This window comes from Sarcophilus harrisii, chromosome 3 (genome assembly GCF_902635505.1).
Source record: "Sarcophilus harrisii chromosome 3, mSarHar1.11, whole genome shotgun sequence".
Classification (NCBI taxonomy): Eukaryota; Metazoa; Chordata; class Mammalia; order Dasyuromorphia; family Dasyuridae; genus Sarcophilus; species Sarcophilus harrisii.
Window position 1 is genome coordinate 334544666 of NC_045428.1, and position 20077 is coordinate 334564742.

The following is a 20077-nucleotide window of genomic DNA, read 5'->3' on the forward strand; positions in this document are numbered from 1 at the left end:
GGATCCCTTTCTGAACATGATTTGTGGATTCTTTCAATGACTATTTCTTCTTTTTCTAGAATATTGGGGCAGTTTTTTTTTTTGATCTCTTAAGGAATGATTTCCATTCTTATTTATGACCAAAGAAGAACTAGAGATCATTACTGATCACAAAATAGAAAATTTCAACTATACCAAACTGAAAAGTTTTTGTACAAACAAAACTAAAGCAGACGAGATTAGAAGAGAAGCAATAAACTGGGAAAATATTTTTACAGTCAAAGGCAAAGACCTCATTTCCAAAATATATAGAGAATTGACTCTAATTTATAAAAAAATCAAGCCATTCTCCAATTGATAAATGGTCAAAGGATATGAACAGACAATTCCCAGATGAAGAAATTGAAACTATTTCTAGCCATATGAAAAGATGCTCCAAGTCATTATTAATAAGAGAAATGCAAATTAAGACAACTCTGAGATACAACTACACACCTGCCAGACTGGCTAGAATGACAGAGAAAGATAATGCGGAATGTTGGAAGGGATGTGGGAAAAGAGGGACACTAATACATTGTTGGTGGAACTGTGAATACATCCAACCATTCTGGAGAGCAATTTGGAACTATGTTCTAAAAGTTATGAAACTGTGCATACCCTTTGATCCAGCAGTGTTACTACTGGGCTTATATCCCAAAGAGATCATAAAGAAGGGAAAGGGATCTGTGTGTGCACAAATGTTTATGGCAGCCCTCTTTGTAGTGGCCAGAAACTGGAAACTAGTGCCTGCCCATCAATTGGAAAATGGCTGAATAAATTGTGGTATATGAATATTATGGAATATTATTGTTCTGTAAGAAATGACCAACAGGATGATTTCAGAAAGCCTGGAGAGACTTGCATGAACTGATGCTGAGTGAAATGAGCAGGGCCAAGAGATCATTATATACTTCACCAACAATACTATATGATGACCAATTCTGATGGACCTGGCCATCCTCAGCAATGAGATCAACCAAATCATTTCCAATGGAGCAGTAATGAACTGAACCAGCTATACCCAGCGAAAGAACTCTGGGAGATGACTAAAAACCATTACATTGAATTCCCAATCCCTATATTTTTGCCCACCTGCATTTTGGATTTCCTTCACAGGCTAATTGTACAATATTTCAGAGTCTCATTCTTTTTGTACAGCAAAATAACAGTTTGGTCATGTATACTTATTGTGTATCTAATTTATATTTTAATATATTTAACATCTATTGGTCATCCTACCATCTGAGGGAGAGGGTGGGGGGAAGGAGGGGAAAAATTGGAACAAGAGGTTTACCAATTGTCAATGCTGTAAAGTTACCCATACATATAACCTGTAAATAAAAGGCTATTAAATAAAAAAAGAAAAGGAATGCTTTCCATTCTCTCTCTCTTTCTTTCTCTCTCTCTCTCTCTCTCTCTCTCTCTCTCTCTCTCTTTTTTGGTTATGGCTTTTAGGTAGACTAATAATTTTTTAAATTGTCTTTCCTGGATCTATTTTCCAGATTGACTGTTTTTTCCAATTAAGTATTTTATATTTTCTTCAAATTTTAATTCTTTTTTTGTTTGTTTGACCAATTCTTGATTCTTAGTCACTAGTTTTGATTTATTCCATTCTAGTTTTAATCACAGAAAACTGTGATTTTTTACAGTTAGCTTGTGTATCTTTTTCCATTTGATTAATTGGTTTGTTGTTTTCTTCAGTGTTGTTTTTGAAATGTGTTGTTTTCTCCAGTGGATTTTTTTTTTTTTTTGCATTTGGCCAATTGTATTTTTTAAAGGAATTGCCTGACTTTTCCAAGCTATTGATTCCCTCTTGCATTCCTATTATTTCTTTTCTTGTTTTCTCATTCCTCTCTTACTTGGATTTTAAAGTCTTTTATAAGCACTTCCAAAAACTCCCTTTGGGCTTGAGACCAATTCATATCACTCTTTGAAATTTCCTCTGTGGAAGGGAGTCTGAGTTGGGCTAAACACCCCTTTCACCCCAATGAAACTGATCTTTCTTGATGTTTTTCTAATCCATCTTGAGCTGAATGATAATTTCATTCCATCAGACCATGTTCAGAGGCTTGGTTTCATATGTTGTTGGTTTTTTTTTTTTTTTTTTTTGGAAAAATCCAGGTTTTTCAGACTTTTTTTAAAAATTATGACTTTTTATTGACAGAACCCATGCCAGGGTAATTTTTTACAGCATTATCCCTTGCACTTACTTCTGTTTCAATTTTTCCCCTCTCTCCCTCCACCCCCTCCCCTACATGGCAAGCAGTCCTATATATGTTAAATATTTTGCAGTATATCCTAGATACAATGTATGTGTGCAGAACTGAACAGCTCTCTTATTGCACAGGGAGAATTGGATTCAGAAGGTAGAAATAACCCAGGAAGAAAAACAAAAATGCAAACAGTTTACATTCATTTCCCAGTGTTCTTTCTTTGGGTGTAGCTGCTTCTGTCCATCATTGATCAGTGGTTTCATATGATTTTTAAGAGACACTGGGAGAGACAATAGGAAGGAGCAGCTTCCTAGTTTCACTCTACCACCTTGGTTCCATTACCATAAGTCTAAAAGTCTTCATTGTGTAAAATGATCTTTAGTTCTGTATAGTTAATCTCATATTTGTATAATAAGCCACTCTGGGCTACATACTCAGATTCATATATTTTTAGGACTATTATTTTTCATTACCTCCTCCTATTTCTAATGGAAACGTAACAGTCTTGAATTATTTTGTGTTTGTTTGTTTGGTTTTGTTTTTATTTTCTGCTTAATGGCTCACAGAATTTTCTGGGTTTTTTTTTTGAAGTTGGAGAAATAAGCAGAGAATTGCCCTAACTCTCCCATGTTCCCCTACAGGAAACAATAAAATAGTGCCCCAAGACCAATCCTGGAATAGCATAGCCAACAAGGACATAGAGTGAAACAATATTTTAGTCCGGGAAACTTGATGAACCTACACAAAAGGTCTCTCTTACTTGAGTAAGGAAAAGGAGTTTAGTTTAAGACAGTAAACTCCCCAGCAATCCAGCCACAAGTCCCACTACAGCAAATGAACAGGAGATCCTGAGCCTTAGGATAATGCAGTAGATGAATGCCAGTACCAGGAATCTCCATGTGCCTTGGCAAAACCAAGAGAATCTTCAAATTACAGCTGCTGCAGATAACCACATATTCCAGTAGCCCTATGTAATCAGTGCAGCCCTCCAAGTGCTTCAGTGTCTCAGAGTAGCCCCAGAGAAACACAGAAACAAGCTATCTGGCCTCAGCATGTGGAAAATCCCAACATTAGAAATATGTTTTAGCACCATATAAATTACTAGACTCCCTAGTTTTCAGACTTGCTAGCCTCCTTTCAACTCAGCCCCTTAAGCCAGCAGCAGACACCAAGGTTATCTATGTCAAGGTTTCATGACAACATTTGTGCATCATGAATAAAATAGCCAGGGCCTAAAGTCACTGACACAAGCAACTTAAGATTTTACTCCTTCCATGCAGGGGAGAGCAAGAGAGAGAACAAGAGGGAGAGAGGGAGAAGGAGAGGGGAGAGGGAGAAGGAAAGGGGGTAGGAGGAGGGGGAGGGAGAGAAGGATGGAGGGGGAGAGGAAGGGGAAGAAGGAAAAGGAAAGGGAAAGGGAGAGGGAGGGGGAGAGAGAGGAGGAGAGAAGAAAATTAGGAGAAGAAGGAGTAGCAGCAGCAGCAAAAAACAGCAAATAATTTGACCATGGAAAGCTATTATGGTGACAGGGTCAGAGGAAGATACAAACTTAAAAGAGGAGAACAATATCAAAATACCTATGGACAAAATCACAAAGGAAAACAGCAAGTAGTCTGAAGTCCAGAAAGAACTCATGGAAGGGAATTTGAGGAAAGAAACTTAAGGAAAGGAACTTAAAAATCACATAAGACAGATAGAAGAGTCATTGGGAAAAACAGATGAAAGTAATGCAAGAGAATTATGAAAAAAGATTCCAAAACCATGGAAAACTTAAGCAGTAGAATTAGCAAAAAGGTAAAAGAGATGCAAAAATTCAATGAAGAAAACAATGAGCTAAAGAGTACATTTGACCAAATGGAAAAAAAAAAAAAAGTAGAAAAGCTAATTGAACCATAAAAGTTAGTTGGGCAAGTGGAAGCTAAAGATTCAATGAGACATTAAGAATTAATCAAACAAATTCAAAATAATGAAAAATGTGAAAAAAAAAATGTAATATATGTCATGGGGAAAATTTTTGCTTTGAAAAACAGTTTCAGAAGAGACAATGTCAGAATCATTGGACTATGTGAAAGCCATAAGCAAAAGAGGACCTGGACAACATGATCCAAGTAAATGTCAGGGAAAACTGCCCTGATGTCCTGTTATTAGCATGTTGGAATCCTTACTAAGTATTAATTCATTAGAGTTGATAGAGACAATAATTATTTAATTTAGCATGGTCCAGAATGATTGATCTGATCTTACAAGGAGATTTTATGGGCCAGAACTTGAAACAAGGTACTAAGTGGAACTGATAAAAACAATGCTTGTGTTCACACCTTTAGAGAGCTCATATAAGCAAGTAGCTCTTAGGGCCACAGAAGCACGATGAGAAAGACACAGAGGCACTCTGGGACAGACATAGGAGCACTCTGGAAGGAAGCCCACTCTTAGAGGAGGAGTCAGATTCATTCCAACTTTCACCTTGGTGCTGGCTGGAGACATTCAGAGTTGAGCTAGAGGCAAAAGACTACCAACAAGAACTCTTGGAACCAAGCAAAGCTGAGGCCTCTAAGAAAGCCACCCGGGCCCAAGGAAGGAGAGAATAAACATTTGGATTTTATCAGCTGGCTATATTTGGAGTGATTATTACTTTCAACTGAAACTAAGGCTGCCTCCAGAAAACCTCCCCAAGAAGCCTGCTCCCAGAAAGAACCATTATATTTTAAAGAAGAGAATACCACACTAGCAGACAAAAATGGTATTGAAAAAATACACTTTTAAATAAAAAAGACATTTTAAAGAAAAAGAATCTACCTACTACTTCAAGAAAGATATCCTAAACATAAACATATAAGAAACATAATAGCCAAATTCCAGTAATATCAGGCCAAAGCAGGGAGGGATACTACAAGAGGCCATAAAGAAAAAATTTAAATAAAGTACAATCAGAATTATATAAGACCTGGCAGAAGCAACATTAAAAGACTAGAAGTCATGGAATATGATATTCTAGAAGGCAAAGAAGCTAGGATCAAATAAGGTTCACCTACACAGTGAAATTAAGAATAGTACTTCAAGAGGAAAAAAAAGAGTTATTCAATGAAATAACATAATTTCAAGTTTTCATAAGGAGAAAACCAAAACTAAATAAAAAAATCCAATATCAAGACCATTAGAAGCATAAACAGGTAAAAAGGGAGAAAACTAAAGTGTTTGAAAGAGCAAAAATACTTACATTAATATACAGGAAAAATGATACTAAGGAATTTTGATAATTTTATCACTCATAGTACAAATAAAAAGGATTGCACATAGATAGAGAAGGTGCATATAGGGTACATATTAGGGAATGACTTTAAAAATAATCTAAGTAATGAGAAAGGGGAGTAGAGTGATTGTGAATGGAAGTGAAAGATAGAATGGTATGAATTATTTCACCTGAAGAGACACAAAAGACCTCTTTCAGTGGAAGGTCTGAATCACTTCCTGGAGGGGAGGGGGAGGATGTGTGTGACTTTTTTCCAGAGAACTTCTGTACCTCACTGCTCTTTGCAGCCCATTTGCAGGAGAGCTACTGTCCATATACCTACCTCTGTTATGCAGAGGAAGCTGGTAACCTCCTTGCACTGAAGGCAGACACTACAGGCTTTAAAAAATGAGTAAAAAATCAAAAGGATGATTGATAGCTTCTATACAGAAAGAGAGCAGGTTTTCAATCCTGAGGAGACTAATAGCAAACAGGCTCCAGACAATACCCCAAAGGGGAATGTTACCTGGCCCCCATCATTCACAAATCTCTCCTAGAAGAGTATATTAACGATCTTAAAAGAAAGTTAGAAGGAAAATGGGGAAAGGAAAGAGAAGCTATGCAAGAGAATAACAACTTCATGAAATGTGAATTGGAAAAGGTAAAGAACTCCCAGGAAAGTAGGATTTATGAGTTGGAAAAAGAAAATAACTCACTCAAAATAATAGTGAAATGGGAAAAAAAATTCCATAGAGCAAAATTACTCATTTAAAAACTCAATTGGGCATATACAAAAAGAAGTAAAAAAAGCTAATGAAGAAAATAACTCATTAAAAATCAGAACTGAACAAACAGAAATGAATGATTGATTGAGACATTAAGAATAAGTCAAGTAAAACCAAAAAAAAGAAAAAAAAAAAAGATGAGAAAAAAATTAAATATCTACTTGGAAAAACAACAGACTTGAAAAATAGATCTAGGAGAGATAATCTGATGATTATTGGACTTCCTGAAAATTATGATGAAAAAAAGATCATAGATATTATTTTACAGGAAATCATGAAAGAGAACTGCCCAGAAGTAATAGAATCAGAAGGGGAAATATGCATTGAAAGAATTCATCAAACACCTTCTGAAAAAGACCCTAAAATAAAAACTCCAAGGAATATTGTGGCCAAATTTCAGAAATATCAGACTAAGGAAAAAATACTACAAGCAGCTAAAAAAAAAAAAAAAAAAAAAAAAAAAAACAATTCAAATACCAAGGTGCCACAATAAGGATCACTCAAGATCTGGCTGCCTCCACATTAAAGGATGGAAGGGCCTGGAATTGGTTATTCTGAAAGGCAAAAGAACTTGGAATGCAGCCAAGTGTAAACTACCTAGATAAGCTGAGCATTTTCTTCCATTAAAGAAGATGGATATTCAATGAAACAGATGAATTCTATTTGTTTCTAAGGAAAAAACCAGATCTAAACAAAAATTTTGATCTCCAACTATAGGACAAAAGAGAAGCAGAAAAAGATAAAAGGAACTCTTGAGAACTGTATTTCTGTTGTGGATATACATAAAGACCACATATATAATCTGAATTTACTGATATAACATAAAAAAGGGAAGTAAAAATGGAAAGGGGATAGTGTCAGAAAAAGGAAAAAGGGAAGACAAAAAGAGGGAAACTACATCCCACAAGGAGGCAAAGAAAACCTATCATATCTGAGGGAACTTAGAAGGGGACGAACAATGTGTGAATCTTACTCTCATCAGAGTTGGCTGAAAGAGAAAATAATTGACATATCTGTTTTATAGAAAATCTTCTCTCACCTCATTAAAAAGTGGGAGAGGAAAAAGAAAAGAATAATAAGGGAAGAGTATAAGAAAGAAGAAGGGATTCAAAGGGATGAGGGAGGGATCCTAAAGAGGGAGAGCTGTGTGATGCTAGTAGGGCCCATAAGTTCAGGAGTGGGAAAGGGGGTAAAGGGAGGTAAGAAAAAGAAAAGCATAATCTGGGGATAATAAGATGGCAGGAAATACAGAATAAGTAATTTTAACCATAAATGGGTATGGAATGAACTCTCCCATAAAGCAGAGGTGGAGAGCAGACTGGATCAAAAGTCAGAACCCTACAATATGTCATTTACAAGAAATACATTTAAAGCAGGGACTTACATACAGAGTAAAGGTAAAAGGCTGGAGGAGAATCTATTATGCTTCAGGGGAATTCAAAAAGCAGGGGTAGCCATCGTTATCTCATGTAAAGCAAAAGCAAAAAAATTGATCTAATTAAAAGAGATAAGGAAGAAAACTGTATCTTCCTAAAGGGTAGCATAGACAATGAAGCAATATCAATATTAAACATATATGCACCAAGTGGTATAGCTTCAAACTTCCTAAAGGAAAAGTTAAGAGAGTTGCAAGAATTTGGAACTATGCTCAAAAAGTTATCAAACTGTGCATACCCTTTGATCCAGCAATGTTTCCACCGGGCTTATACCCCAAAGAGATACTAAAGAAGGGAAAGGGATCTGTATGTGCCAAAATGTTTGTGGCAGCCCTGTTTGTAGTGTCTAGAAGCTAGAAAATGAATGGATGTCCAATCAATTAGAGAATGGTTGAGTAAATTGTGGTATATGAATGTTATGGAATATTATTGTTCTGGAAGAAATGACCAGCAGGATGAATACAGAGAGAATTGGCAAGACTTACATGAACTGATGCTGAGTGAAATGAGCAGAACCAGGAGATCATTATATACCTCAACAACGATACTATATGAGTATATATTCTGATGGAAGTGGATTTCTTCGACAAAGAGATCGAACTCAGTTTCAAATGATCAAGGATGGATAGAAGTAGCTACACCCAAAGAAGGAACACTGGGAAATGAATGTAAACTGCTTGCATTTTTGTTTTTACTGGGTTATTTTTAACTTCTGAATCCAATTCTCCCTGTGCAACAAGAGAACTGTTTGGTTCTGCACACATATATTGTATCTAGGATACACTGTAACCAATTTAACATGTATAGGACTGCTTGCCATCTGGAAGGAGGATGGAGGGAGGGAGGGGAAAAATTAGAACAGAAGTGAGTGCAAGGGATAATGTAAAAAATTACCCTGGCATGGGTTCTGTCAAAAAACAGTTATTAAAAAAAAAAGAGAGAGAGAGAGAGTTGCAAGAAGAAATAAACAGTAAAACTGTAAGAGTGGGATATCTTAACCTTGCACTCTCAGAAGTAGAAAAATCAAACCACAAAACAAATAAAAACGAAATTAAAAAGGTAAATAGAATATTATAAAAATTAGGTATGATAGATCTTTGGAGAAAACTGGATGGTGACAGAAAGGAGTATATTTTTTTCTCAGCAATTCATGGAACCTATAAAAGAATTGACCACATATTAGGTCATAAAGACCTCAAAATTAAATACAGGAAGGCAGAATAGTAAATACTTTCTTTTCAGAGCATGATGCGATAAAAAGGATGTTCAACAAAAAGTTAGGGGGAAATAGACCAAAAAGTAATTGGAAACTAAATAATCTCATCTTAAAGAATCATTTGGTAAAACAGCAAATTATAGGCACAATTAATAATTTCACTCAAGAAAATGACAATGATGAGATGTCATACCAAAATTGTGGGATAAGTGGTAATAAGGGGAAATTTTATATCTTTAGACGCTTACTTGAATAAAATAGAGAAAGAGAAGGTCAATGAATTGGGCTTGAAACTTAAAAAGCTAGAAAATGACCAAATTAAAAACCCCCAATCAAATACTAAATTTGAAATTCTAAAATTAAAAGGAGAAACTAATAATATTGAAAATAACAAAAAAACTATTGAATTAATAAATAAAACTAAGAGTTGGTTCTATGAAAAAAACAATAAAATAGATAAATCTTTCGTAAATCTGATTAGAAAAAGGAAAGAGGAAAGTCAAATTGTTATTTAAAGATGAAAAGGGAAACTTCCCAAAGAAGAGAAATTAAAAATAAAAGGGTTTTTTTGCCAATTTTATAATAAATTTGATAACCTAAGGAAATGGATGACTACCTCCAAAAATATAAGCTTCACAGATTAAGAGGAGGAAGTAAATTGCTTAAATAGTCCCAGTTCAGGAAAAAAAAAGATATAGAACAAGCTATTAATCCACTCCATAAGAAAAAAAATCCCCAGGACCAGGTGGATTTACCTTAATTTACCAAACAATTAAAAGAACATTCAAATGCTTATAAACATTTGAAAAAAAAAGGGAGTGAAGGTCCTACCAAATTCCTTTTAAAAAGGGCATTTTGATACCTAAAATAGGTGGTTGGAAACAGAGAAAAGAAAATTACAAATCTCCCTAATGAATAAAAGGCTAAAACTTAAATAAGATATTAGCAAAAAGCTATAGAAAATCATCTCCAGGATAATACACCATGATCAAGAGGATTTATACCGGAATGCATGGTGGTTAATATTAGGAAAAACTATTAGTATAATTGACCATAATAAAAATTAACAAAAACATACAATCATCTAATAGTGAATAAAGCTTTTGATAAAAATCCAACATCCATTCCTATTAAAAACACTTGAGCATAGGAATAATGGCTTTTTCCTTAAATAATCATTAATCTATTTAAAACCATTATAATCATATGTAATAATAAATAAGCTTCCCAATAAGATCAGGGGGAAACAAGGTTGCCCCTACCACCATTACTATTCAAATTAAATTTAGAAATGTCACGCAATAAGGTCAAAAAGGATTTGAATTAGAGAGGTAAGAGAATACGAAATTATCACCTTTTGATGATAGATGGATCTTGAAAAAATTCTACTAAAAACCATTAAAAAATAATCCACACCAAACCAAAGTTGCTGGTTAAAAAAAACCCATAAGTCATCACATTCTTACATATCCTAAAAAATCCAACTTTTAAAAAAATTCCAAATTTAAATATATAAAATCTGACAAGGGAATATCAGGAACTATATGAGCAAAACTATAAAACACTTTCCACAGAAATAAAGTCTGATCTAACCATTTGGGAAAATATTAAATGTCTTGGATAGTTTGAGCAAATATAATAAAGATGACAATACTACCTAAACTAATCTATTTATTTAGCACTATACCAATCAGACTCCCAGAAAACTCTTTTAATGACCTGGAAAAAATAACAACAAAGTTCATATGGAAAAACCAAAGGTCAAGAATTTCAAGAGAATTAATGAAAAAAAAAAATCCAATGAAGGTGGCCTAGCTGTACCAGATCTAAAATTATATTATAAAGCAGTGGTTACCAAAACCATTTGGTATTGACTAAGAAATAGACTACTTGATCAGTGGAATATATTAGGTTCAAAGGACAAAACAGTCAATAACGTTAATAATCTAGTGTTTGACAAACCCAAAGACCCCAGCTTTTGGGATAAGAACTCACTGTTTGACAAAAATTGCTGGGAAAATTAGAAATTAGTATAGCAGAAACTAGGCATTGACCCACACTTAACACACATGCACCAAGGTAAGGTCAAAATGGGTTCATTTTGCCTTGGTCATGACCAAGGCATAAAGAATGAAATTATAAATAAATTAGAGGAACATAGCATAGTTTACCTCTCAGGCCTGTGGAAGAGGAAGGAATTCATGACCAAAGAAGAACTAGAGATCATTATTGATCACAAAATAGAAAACTTTGATTATATCAAATTGAAAAATTTTTGTACAAACAAAAGTAATGCAGATAAAATTAGAAGGGAAGCAATAAACTGGGAAAACATTTTTATAATCAAAGGTTCTGATAAAGGCCTCATTTCCAAAATATATAGAGAATTGATTCTAATTTGCAAGAAATCAACCCATTCTCCAATTGACAAATGGTCAAACAATATGAACAGACAGTTCTCAGCAAAGAAATTGAAGCAATTTCTAGCCATATGAAAAGATGCTCCAAGTCATTATTAATTAGAGATATGCAAATTAAGACAACCCAAAGTTACTACTGTCAGATTGGCCAGAATGACAAGGAAATATAATGTGGAACGTTGGAGAGGATGTGGGAAAACAGGGACACTGATACATTGTTGGTGGAATTGTGGATACATCCCACCATTCTGGAAAGCAATTTGGAACTACACTCAAAAAGTTATCAAAGTGTGCATACCCTTTAATCTAATAGTGTTACTACTGGGCTTGTATCTCAAAGAGATTTTAAAGAAAGTAAAGGGACCTGTATGTGCAAGAATATTTGTGGCATCCCTCTTTGTAGTGGTCAGAAACTGGAAACTGAGTGGATGCCCATCAATTGAGAATGGCTGAACAAATTGTGGTATATGAATATTATGGAATATTATTGTTCAGTAAGAAATAACCAGCAGTATGATTTCAGAAAGGCCTGAAGAGACTTGCATGAACTGATGCTGAGTATAATGAGCAGGACTAGAAGATCATTATATACTTCAACAACAGTACTATATGATGATCAATTCTGATGGATGTGGCCATCTTCAACAATGAGATGAACCAAATCATTTCCAATAGAGCAGTAATGAATTGAACCAGCTACACTCTGGGAGATGACTATGAACCACTACATAGAATTCCCAATCCCTATATTTTTGTCTACCTGCACTTTTGATTTCCTTCATAGGCTAATTGTACAATATTTCAAAGTCCGATTCTTTTGTGCAGCAAAATAACTGTTTGGACATATATACATATATTGTATTTAATTTATACTTTAACATATTTAACATGTATTGATTGATCAACTTGCCATATGGGGGGAGGGGTGAGGGGAAGGAAGGGAAAAATTGGAACAAATGGTTTTGCAGTTTTCAATGCTGAAAAATTACCTATGCATATATCTTGTAAATAAAAAGCTATAAAAAATAAAAAAAGCAATGAGTATAATAAAAAAACATTCAGTATTTTAAAATATAATTAGTGAGAAGATTAATTTTCTAGGGCATTTTGAAACATATTATTCTACAATCTTTGAAAAATTCTACTTAAGGTATTGAAGGAAGAAGCCAGTGGTTCTGTATTCACAGACAAATCATTCATTGATCAGATCACATGCGGACATAATTTCAAAAATCACTATGATAATTATGAACAAAATAATTGGCAATGTCTAGCTACAAACTTAAAAGAAAAAGCCAGTGTTCCTAGATGACAATGATGATGATGATGATGAAGAAGAATAACAACATGAAGATGATGATGAGAAAGAGGAGGAGGAGGAGGAAGACAAATCTTTATAGAGAGCTTAATCTGTGCCAGGTGATGTGCTAAATTCTTTACAAGTATTATATCATTTCATCCTCATGATTATGGCAGATAAATACCATTATCCTCATTTTGTTGATGAAGAAACTGAGGCAAACAGAGGTTGCCCCAGAGTCACAGAACTGTATAGTCTCAGGCCAGATTTAACCTCAGGCTTTGCTGACTCCTGCCATGGCACTTTATTCTGACACCTATCATTTTGACCTGAACAAAATGAATATAAAAATTACAATAAAAGTCATAGTTAAGGTAATTTTGATTCTGTAGCGATTAATTCTGCCTACCATTTGGGGAAGTAATTAAAACATGGATTCACAGTCTCATCATGTCCCAATGTGAAAATGATTCAAACTTACTAACACATGCATTTTGTTACCTGACTTCATTATTTTTTTCTTTCTTTTATATTACTTGTGCTTGTATCCATCAGTCTATTCTTGAGAATGCATGTGACTAACCATATACATATATTAAATGCCCATGCATATGGAGAAATATGCATACACAATTTTTAATGTATACAAATTTTCTCTTATAGATCTTTGTACTATAGAGATAATTAGCTATTTTAAAATTACTGATAATTTCACAAGTACAATGACAATACTCCAGGGAAACACTTATTGTTATTTCACTCTGAATAGGCTTTGGTTTTAAATAAGGATGCCTAATTCTAGATATGACATTGATAACTATCTAAATATCATTAGGGGCACTTCAAGAAGAAAGTCTTTTCCTTGTGTAGTTTATCTTAAAACAGGAAGAAGGGTATAAACTCTAATATACTCCTCTATTATAATGTTGAATCAGATGAAAGACATCTTTCATAAGACATATTTTAGTATAATTTTAATCAAATTAACATAATTAATAATTATATTGCTTTTCACCTTACATTTGACAGTCATGCCCCTTACTATTAGCATTTAAAAGAGTTTTTAGTTAATTCATCAACAGAATCAGCAATGCTAAAGAAAAAAAAATTACTAAAGAAGATCACTTAAGGGAATAAATAATTTGATTTTCTCTTACCCTTAAAAATAATAAATTTATTGATAATTGTGATCACAGAGTTAATGTCTTGATAAGTATTTTGTCATCCTTATAATGTACATTTATTGAAAATATATTCATTTTAATTTATATTTAATGTGGCTACTATGTTTTCAGTGACTTTCTGACAGCTATTAAGATCAACATTAACACTCTAGTAATCACTAAGCCTAATAAATTAGTTTGTTTAAAACTGTATCCTCATAAAATTTAGCAAGAGAGTTGGCCTAAAAAATTATAACTTGAGGTACCTCTTAAACAAGAGCACACTCAAATACACAACTGTCTTTGGACTAGATATTCTGAACTGGGTGGAAGTGCCACTGGAATTTGTTTGCAGTTTCCAAGGATTAGTACTTGATTCAGTAGTCTTTTTTAAACACTTCAGTTTGCAAGTGTTGCTAGCTGAGGTTTAATAGCTTCACTCTTTAAAAAGCAAATTAGAGGAAGAAGTTCTCATTATTTAGGGAGCTCATATTGAGAAAGACAAATTAAACATTTGATAAATGTTTTCACAACAATTAACAATTGTAACTAGCATAAATATAAAAAGAAAGAGAACAAAAAAGGATTATGAATAATATAGAAAATTAAGTTTTAGAGTACCATATAGAGATACAAGATACAGAATATTAAAAGTAAAATAAAATATGAAAGTAGGTGGGGAGCATTCTCCCCCAAATAAATTTAAGTTGACAGGATGACAACTGCAGAGGAGTACTTCAATTAAAAAAAAAAACAAACATCTTTGGAAAACTGTATTAGCAATAGTAAGGGTTTCCTGATGACTAGGCTCTCTCTCTCTCTCTGTATGTATATATGTATACACACACATATACATACTCTCATAAGTTTCTGGATATTTAATAAAGTCTTTCAAGTAGATTAGAACCCCTGGATTTCTTAGTGATGGTGTTAGATATTACTGTGATGGAAAAAAAAATATTGCTAATTGATGATGTATTCCTATACCAGAAATGTTCATTGGTTGGGCACTAAAAGTATGGATTCTTTATACTAAAAATAATGAATTTCAATATTTGGCTAATATGTGTGTATACATACATACATACATATTATATATATATATATATTTTTTTTTCAAAGCAGATTAATCACTCCAGGGAACTAAATAAGAAAATATCCCCTTCAATAATGATATTTTGTATTAGTAGATTTTACTCTTTTCAATAATTATTTATTATCATTGACCTGAAGTGATTTAGGGTGAAAATAAAATTTAATGACAACCAAAATGAATAAGTTAATGAAATTGTCATTAAATTTTACTTTCACCCTAAATTACATCAATGTCATAATATCATGACATAATGTTGTGGTCTCTAAAGACAAACTTAAATTTGATAATCAAAGGATGAGAAACAATGCTGTTATGCATCCATTAGGCTTGGTGTATTTCAGTATTGTCAATAGAAACAAAGAACAAGAGCTACTCTGGAAAATATGGTCAAGTAAGAATTAATATAGATGAAAGTAAGCATACAGGAGAAAAATACACAAAATTAATATATTATAATGACAATAATATTTAAAATCAGATAATTCTGAAATTCTAAAACAAATTGTATTTTCACTCAAAGAGAATACATGATGAAATTCTCTTGCCTATTCTCAGTACAGATGATAGACTAAAGGTTACAAAAGTCAAAAACACAATCTTATAAAGTCACTCCATTGTTTTTCATTGTTACAAAGGAAGATAGAATTATAAGGGTAGGTGTGTATCAAAAGAGAAAAAAAAAGAATTTGATTCCAAATAAAATTTAAGAAAAATATTATCACAATATTAGTTATAATGATGGAGTAGATATATTCAAATAAAAAAAATTGCTGGATGGGGAGATTATAGGTGTTAATACATAACAAAAAGATTATGTGATATGGATGTACATATATTTATATATGTATATATATATATTTCAATATACATGCATAGATTACATGTTTATGTGCACTTGTATATACATATACATGTGTACTTTCACATATACACATGCATATAAAACATTTTCTCCATAAATGATAGAAGGAAATAAAGTTCAGGAAAGTTTCTCTTAGCCTTAAATCTTTATTAATTGAGAAAAATGTTTTTCCTTTTCTTGTAAAAGACAATCAGAATATGTAATATAAGGTCTATCCATACAGATGCTTCTTGAGGCTACACTGCCAACTTTTCACTCGACATACTTAAACAATGTGTTATTACTAAAGCATGAAAATTACCATTACCTCAAGAGTTCTAAAAACTAAAATCAATGACATGTAAATAAGTAAATTAATTATCCATTACTTACAAAAGTTGTGTTTTCCAATAATAATGTGGTGACATTTGTTTCTACATTCAGTTTAATGACATGTCCATTCCCGTTTTTATACACCACATCTGAATCTGCAACAACAAAGACATTAACATTTGACAATGACATTGACTAGTTAATATAATAACTGTAGAGGAAAAACTACATATTAAATATACTTATTTAAATGGCATTGTTACCCTCTGATAACCTGAACTAATTCTGGTCCTGGAATCACATTAATCCCCTTGAATGGTTGTGAGACAAAGCAAACATAATAGTTATTGTGAAGTGAGTAGCATGGTTACTTAGAGATCCACTCAGATTCCTGGTAGAACAAATAAGAATATGTTAAAAGAAAGGTTATCCAGTCAGAGAGAAAGAGTTCTGCTGGCCACTATATGAGAGAGGAAGATGCAGAATGTCATCATTTGTCACTAAGAATTTCTGACTATACTATTAGTTTAGAGTTGCCTGTTTCTTAGGAAATAATTATATATGTTTGGAAATAATTCCCTTCTGCTTTGAACATGCCGAGTTTGAAATGTAAATGTTACTTCTAAGAAGATATATCCAACAAATAATTCAACATGTCCTAAAAAGAATTTAGGGAGTCAATCATGACCTAATGGTAATAATTAAAAACAAGTTAGCTTGATGAAATTGTTAATCTTTATGCTTCTCACACACACACACACACACACACACACACACACACACACATATATATGTCAAAGAAAAAAAACTTCCTAACTTGGTTATTCTGCCCACAACCATAAAATACTGTTATGATAACTATTTTCTTCAATATATTTTAGTTTAATTACCTAAAACTAAAGGTGTACTGTTTTTTGTTTTTTTTTTAACATAAGGAGCCAATACATTTTGTTCTTTAAAAAACTGGTTTGAGGCTTTGTTATTTATTGGTATTCAAATAATGACCACTTCACCAAGTAGACTATACAGTTCATGAGGTTTCCTGTCAAAGGCATTAAAATGGTTTATCATTTCTTTTTCCAGGGGATTAAAACAAATAGTAAATTACTTGCCTAGGATCACACAGCTAGTAAATGATCTCATCTAGGCCCTGCTCTCTATTTACTGAACCCTGTAGATGGCTCTTAGGCAAACAGGGATTAAATGACTTGTATAAGGTCTCACAGCTAGTAAATTTCTAAGGTTGGATTTGAACTCATTTTTTTATATTTTAGAACCAAAGTTGTCATCTACTGAGCCAACTAGGCTTGGTACTTAGGAATGTAATATCATCCTTTAAAAATAATTGATTATTCATAAATTGTTCATGAATTCAATGAATATTTTCTGAGCTAAATTATTTTAAATAATAAGGAAACAGTTATAAAAAGATATGTAAACTATGATCATAACCCTCCCTCCCTCAACACACACACACACACACACACACACACACACACACACACGTACACACCATGAAAGAAAAAGTAAGCACATTGAACTTAAAGTTTGCTGTCTTGTCAGGTGAAGAAAAAGAAAATTCCAATGGACAGTTTTGTCTTCAAAGTACGCAGAACTTTTCTAAACTGATGATGATCTGGCCCTCTGGTCTTAAAAATATTTTATATTTTAAGTTAGAATATTGGTTCTTCCTTATTTTTTCCTTGACTCATTTATATTACTCTTCATCTTCCTTTAAAGGCAACATGTTACTCCAATAATCCTGTCTAGCTTGGCAATGTTATTTTAATTCCCTGTGTTTCTCAACTCATTTTTCATTTACTAATTCAGTTTCCCATATATCCACTCACAAAATGGTGATTAGACTTCTCCCTATTTTTTGCTTGTTTTTTCTTTTAAATGTTGTTGACTCCAAACATATCTCTCCTTTTATCAACACTATTATAAATACCTCTATAAAAATGAACAGATGTTCTTTTTTCAGATCACTTTTAATAAGGTCTAATCTATGGCAAAAATAGAAAGGACTATCCTCTATATGTCTCTTAGACAAAAAAAAAAAGAATCATTTTCAGAGGGAACTAATTCAAAAATATTATTGATGTGCCACTTTATTATTATTATTAAAGCTTTTTTTAAAAAAAGTATATACATGGGTAATTTTTACAACATTGACCCTTGCATAACCTTTTGTTCAAAAATTTCCCCTCCTTCCCCCCACCCCTCCCCTCGCTGGCAGGTAGTCCAATACATGTTAAACATGTTGAAAAACATGTTAGATCCAATATATGTATACATATTTATACAGTTATCTTGTTGCACAAGAAAAATCAGATCAAGAAAGAAGAAAAAGAAAAAAATTGAGAAAGAAAACAAAATGCAAGCAAATAACAATAGAGAGAGTGAGAATGTTATGTTGTATTCCACACTCTGTTCCCATGCTTCTCTCTCTTAGGGTAGATGGCTCTCTTCATTACTGGATGTACAACTTCTTTAAGAGGTTTGCTTATAAAACAATATTGAATCTTTCTTAGAGAGATAGGCTACTATATCATTTCGATAATCTCACTTTTAAGGATTAAACCAATTGTACAATACAACACTAAATGGAGGAGGATGTCATAAATGTTATTAAAAAGGAAAAGAGTCTTATTCTTTCTTCTATAATCTAAATTAGCTATAAACTTTTTAAAATAAATAGAATTGGTCTGGTAAGCTCCCAATGTCTCTAGAGGTTTAACTTTGAAAAGACAAGTCTATTTCATTTACATTTTACCACAGAAAAAATGTTAGATTTTATTTAATGATAACCTTTATATTTGAATCACTAGGCCTCTAAAATAAGCTCTCACTGCTGCAAATATGTAAAATTTTAATCATATTATTTAACTTCTTATTGAATGAACTTAATGAAAAAGTTAAATAATATAATATATGCAGGTACCTAATGAGGTATATAATTACAATGATAAATTTGATTATTACTTAATATTTCAATTATAATCTTCTATGTCATGTATTCAACAATTTGTTATTAAAATCACTAGAAGATTATTGAGATTTTGCAATTTTTTCTTTTTGGAATAATAAATTATATTCTATAACTATATATCAAGATTATCAAGCTTATATTATTCTTAATACGATGTAATGAAATCTGAGAAAATTTCATTAATGAATATAATATATTAACAAAGGAAGATGAAAGAATATTTGTTTAAAAAAAACTGATCCTCATGAAGTTTCACATTGTACTTTTAACACTGTACTCTATCTTTTACATACATATTTTTCTACATACATATTTCCTTCAAGCTCATCTTTTTTGAAATCTAAATTGGTTTAATACTCTACAAATCCTTTTCATTCAAGTTCAAAAAAGTATTTTCCATTTACTATTTATTGAAAATTAGTAGTATTATCTTTATTTCTAAATACTATATCTTTATTAGGATTCAATTAATACACAAATATATGTACACACACAGAAATTGTGTATTTCAGGATAGAAGTAGGTAATTTAGAAATATGTATATATATATATATATATATATATATAATATTTCAAATATATATGTATATATATGAATGTATATGCTTTCATTTTAAATTTTTTCTTATGAAAATAGGATATGATTTCTCGATGCAAAACGAGAAAGTATCTTTGAACCTTGAGTATTTTGGGTCTGAATATTGTTTATGGATTAAGAAACAGAAATATGAAAGGTGAATTAAATTGGACAAAGTCATAGAAGTAGTAAATAGTCTAACAGGAACTGAAACTAGGCCTTCTGATTCCAAATTCATTTTTTCTTCCTTTGTACCAAAATTTATTTATATAAAGATATACTTTAAATAATATGAAAATGATCATTTAAAATATTAAACTCAACTATTTACTGCTTCAAAAATACTTCAAATAATATTAAAATGATCATTTAAAATATTAAACTCAACTTTTTACTGCTTCAAAAATATTTTGGAATCATGTTTAAAATTCTTCTCCTAAGGATAAACAGTAAAAAGC

General features: G+C 32.2%; 1 protein-coding gene across 1 annotated transcript in view; it reads right to left on the minus strand.

The window, feature by feature from the left end:
- Positions 1 to 20077, minus strand: part of DPP10 (dipeptidyl peptidase like 10) — an 817253-nt gene that overhangs the window by 395890 nt on the left and 401286 nt on the right. Inside the window, exon 4 of the mRNA XM_031959980.1 lies at positions 16111 to 16205. Coding sequence (XP_031815840.1) covers positions 16111 to 16205 — 95 coding nt within the window. The remainder of the gene's footprint in view (positions 1 to 16110; positions 16206 to 20077) is intronic.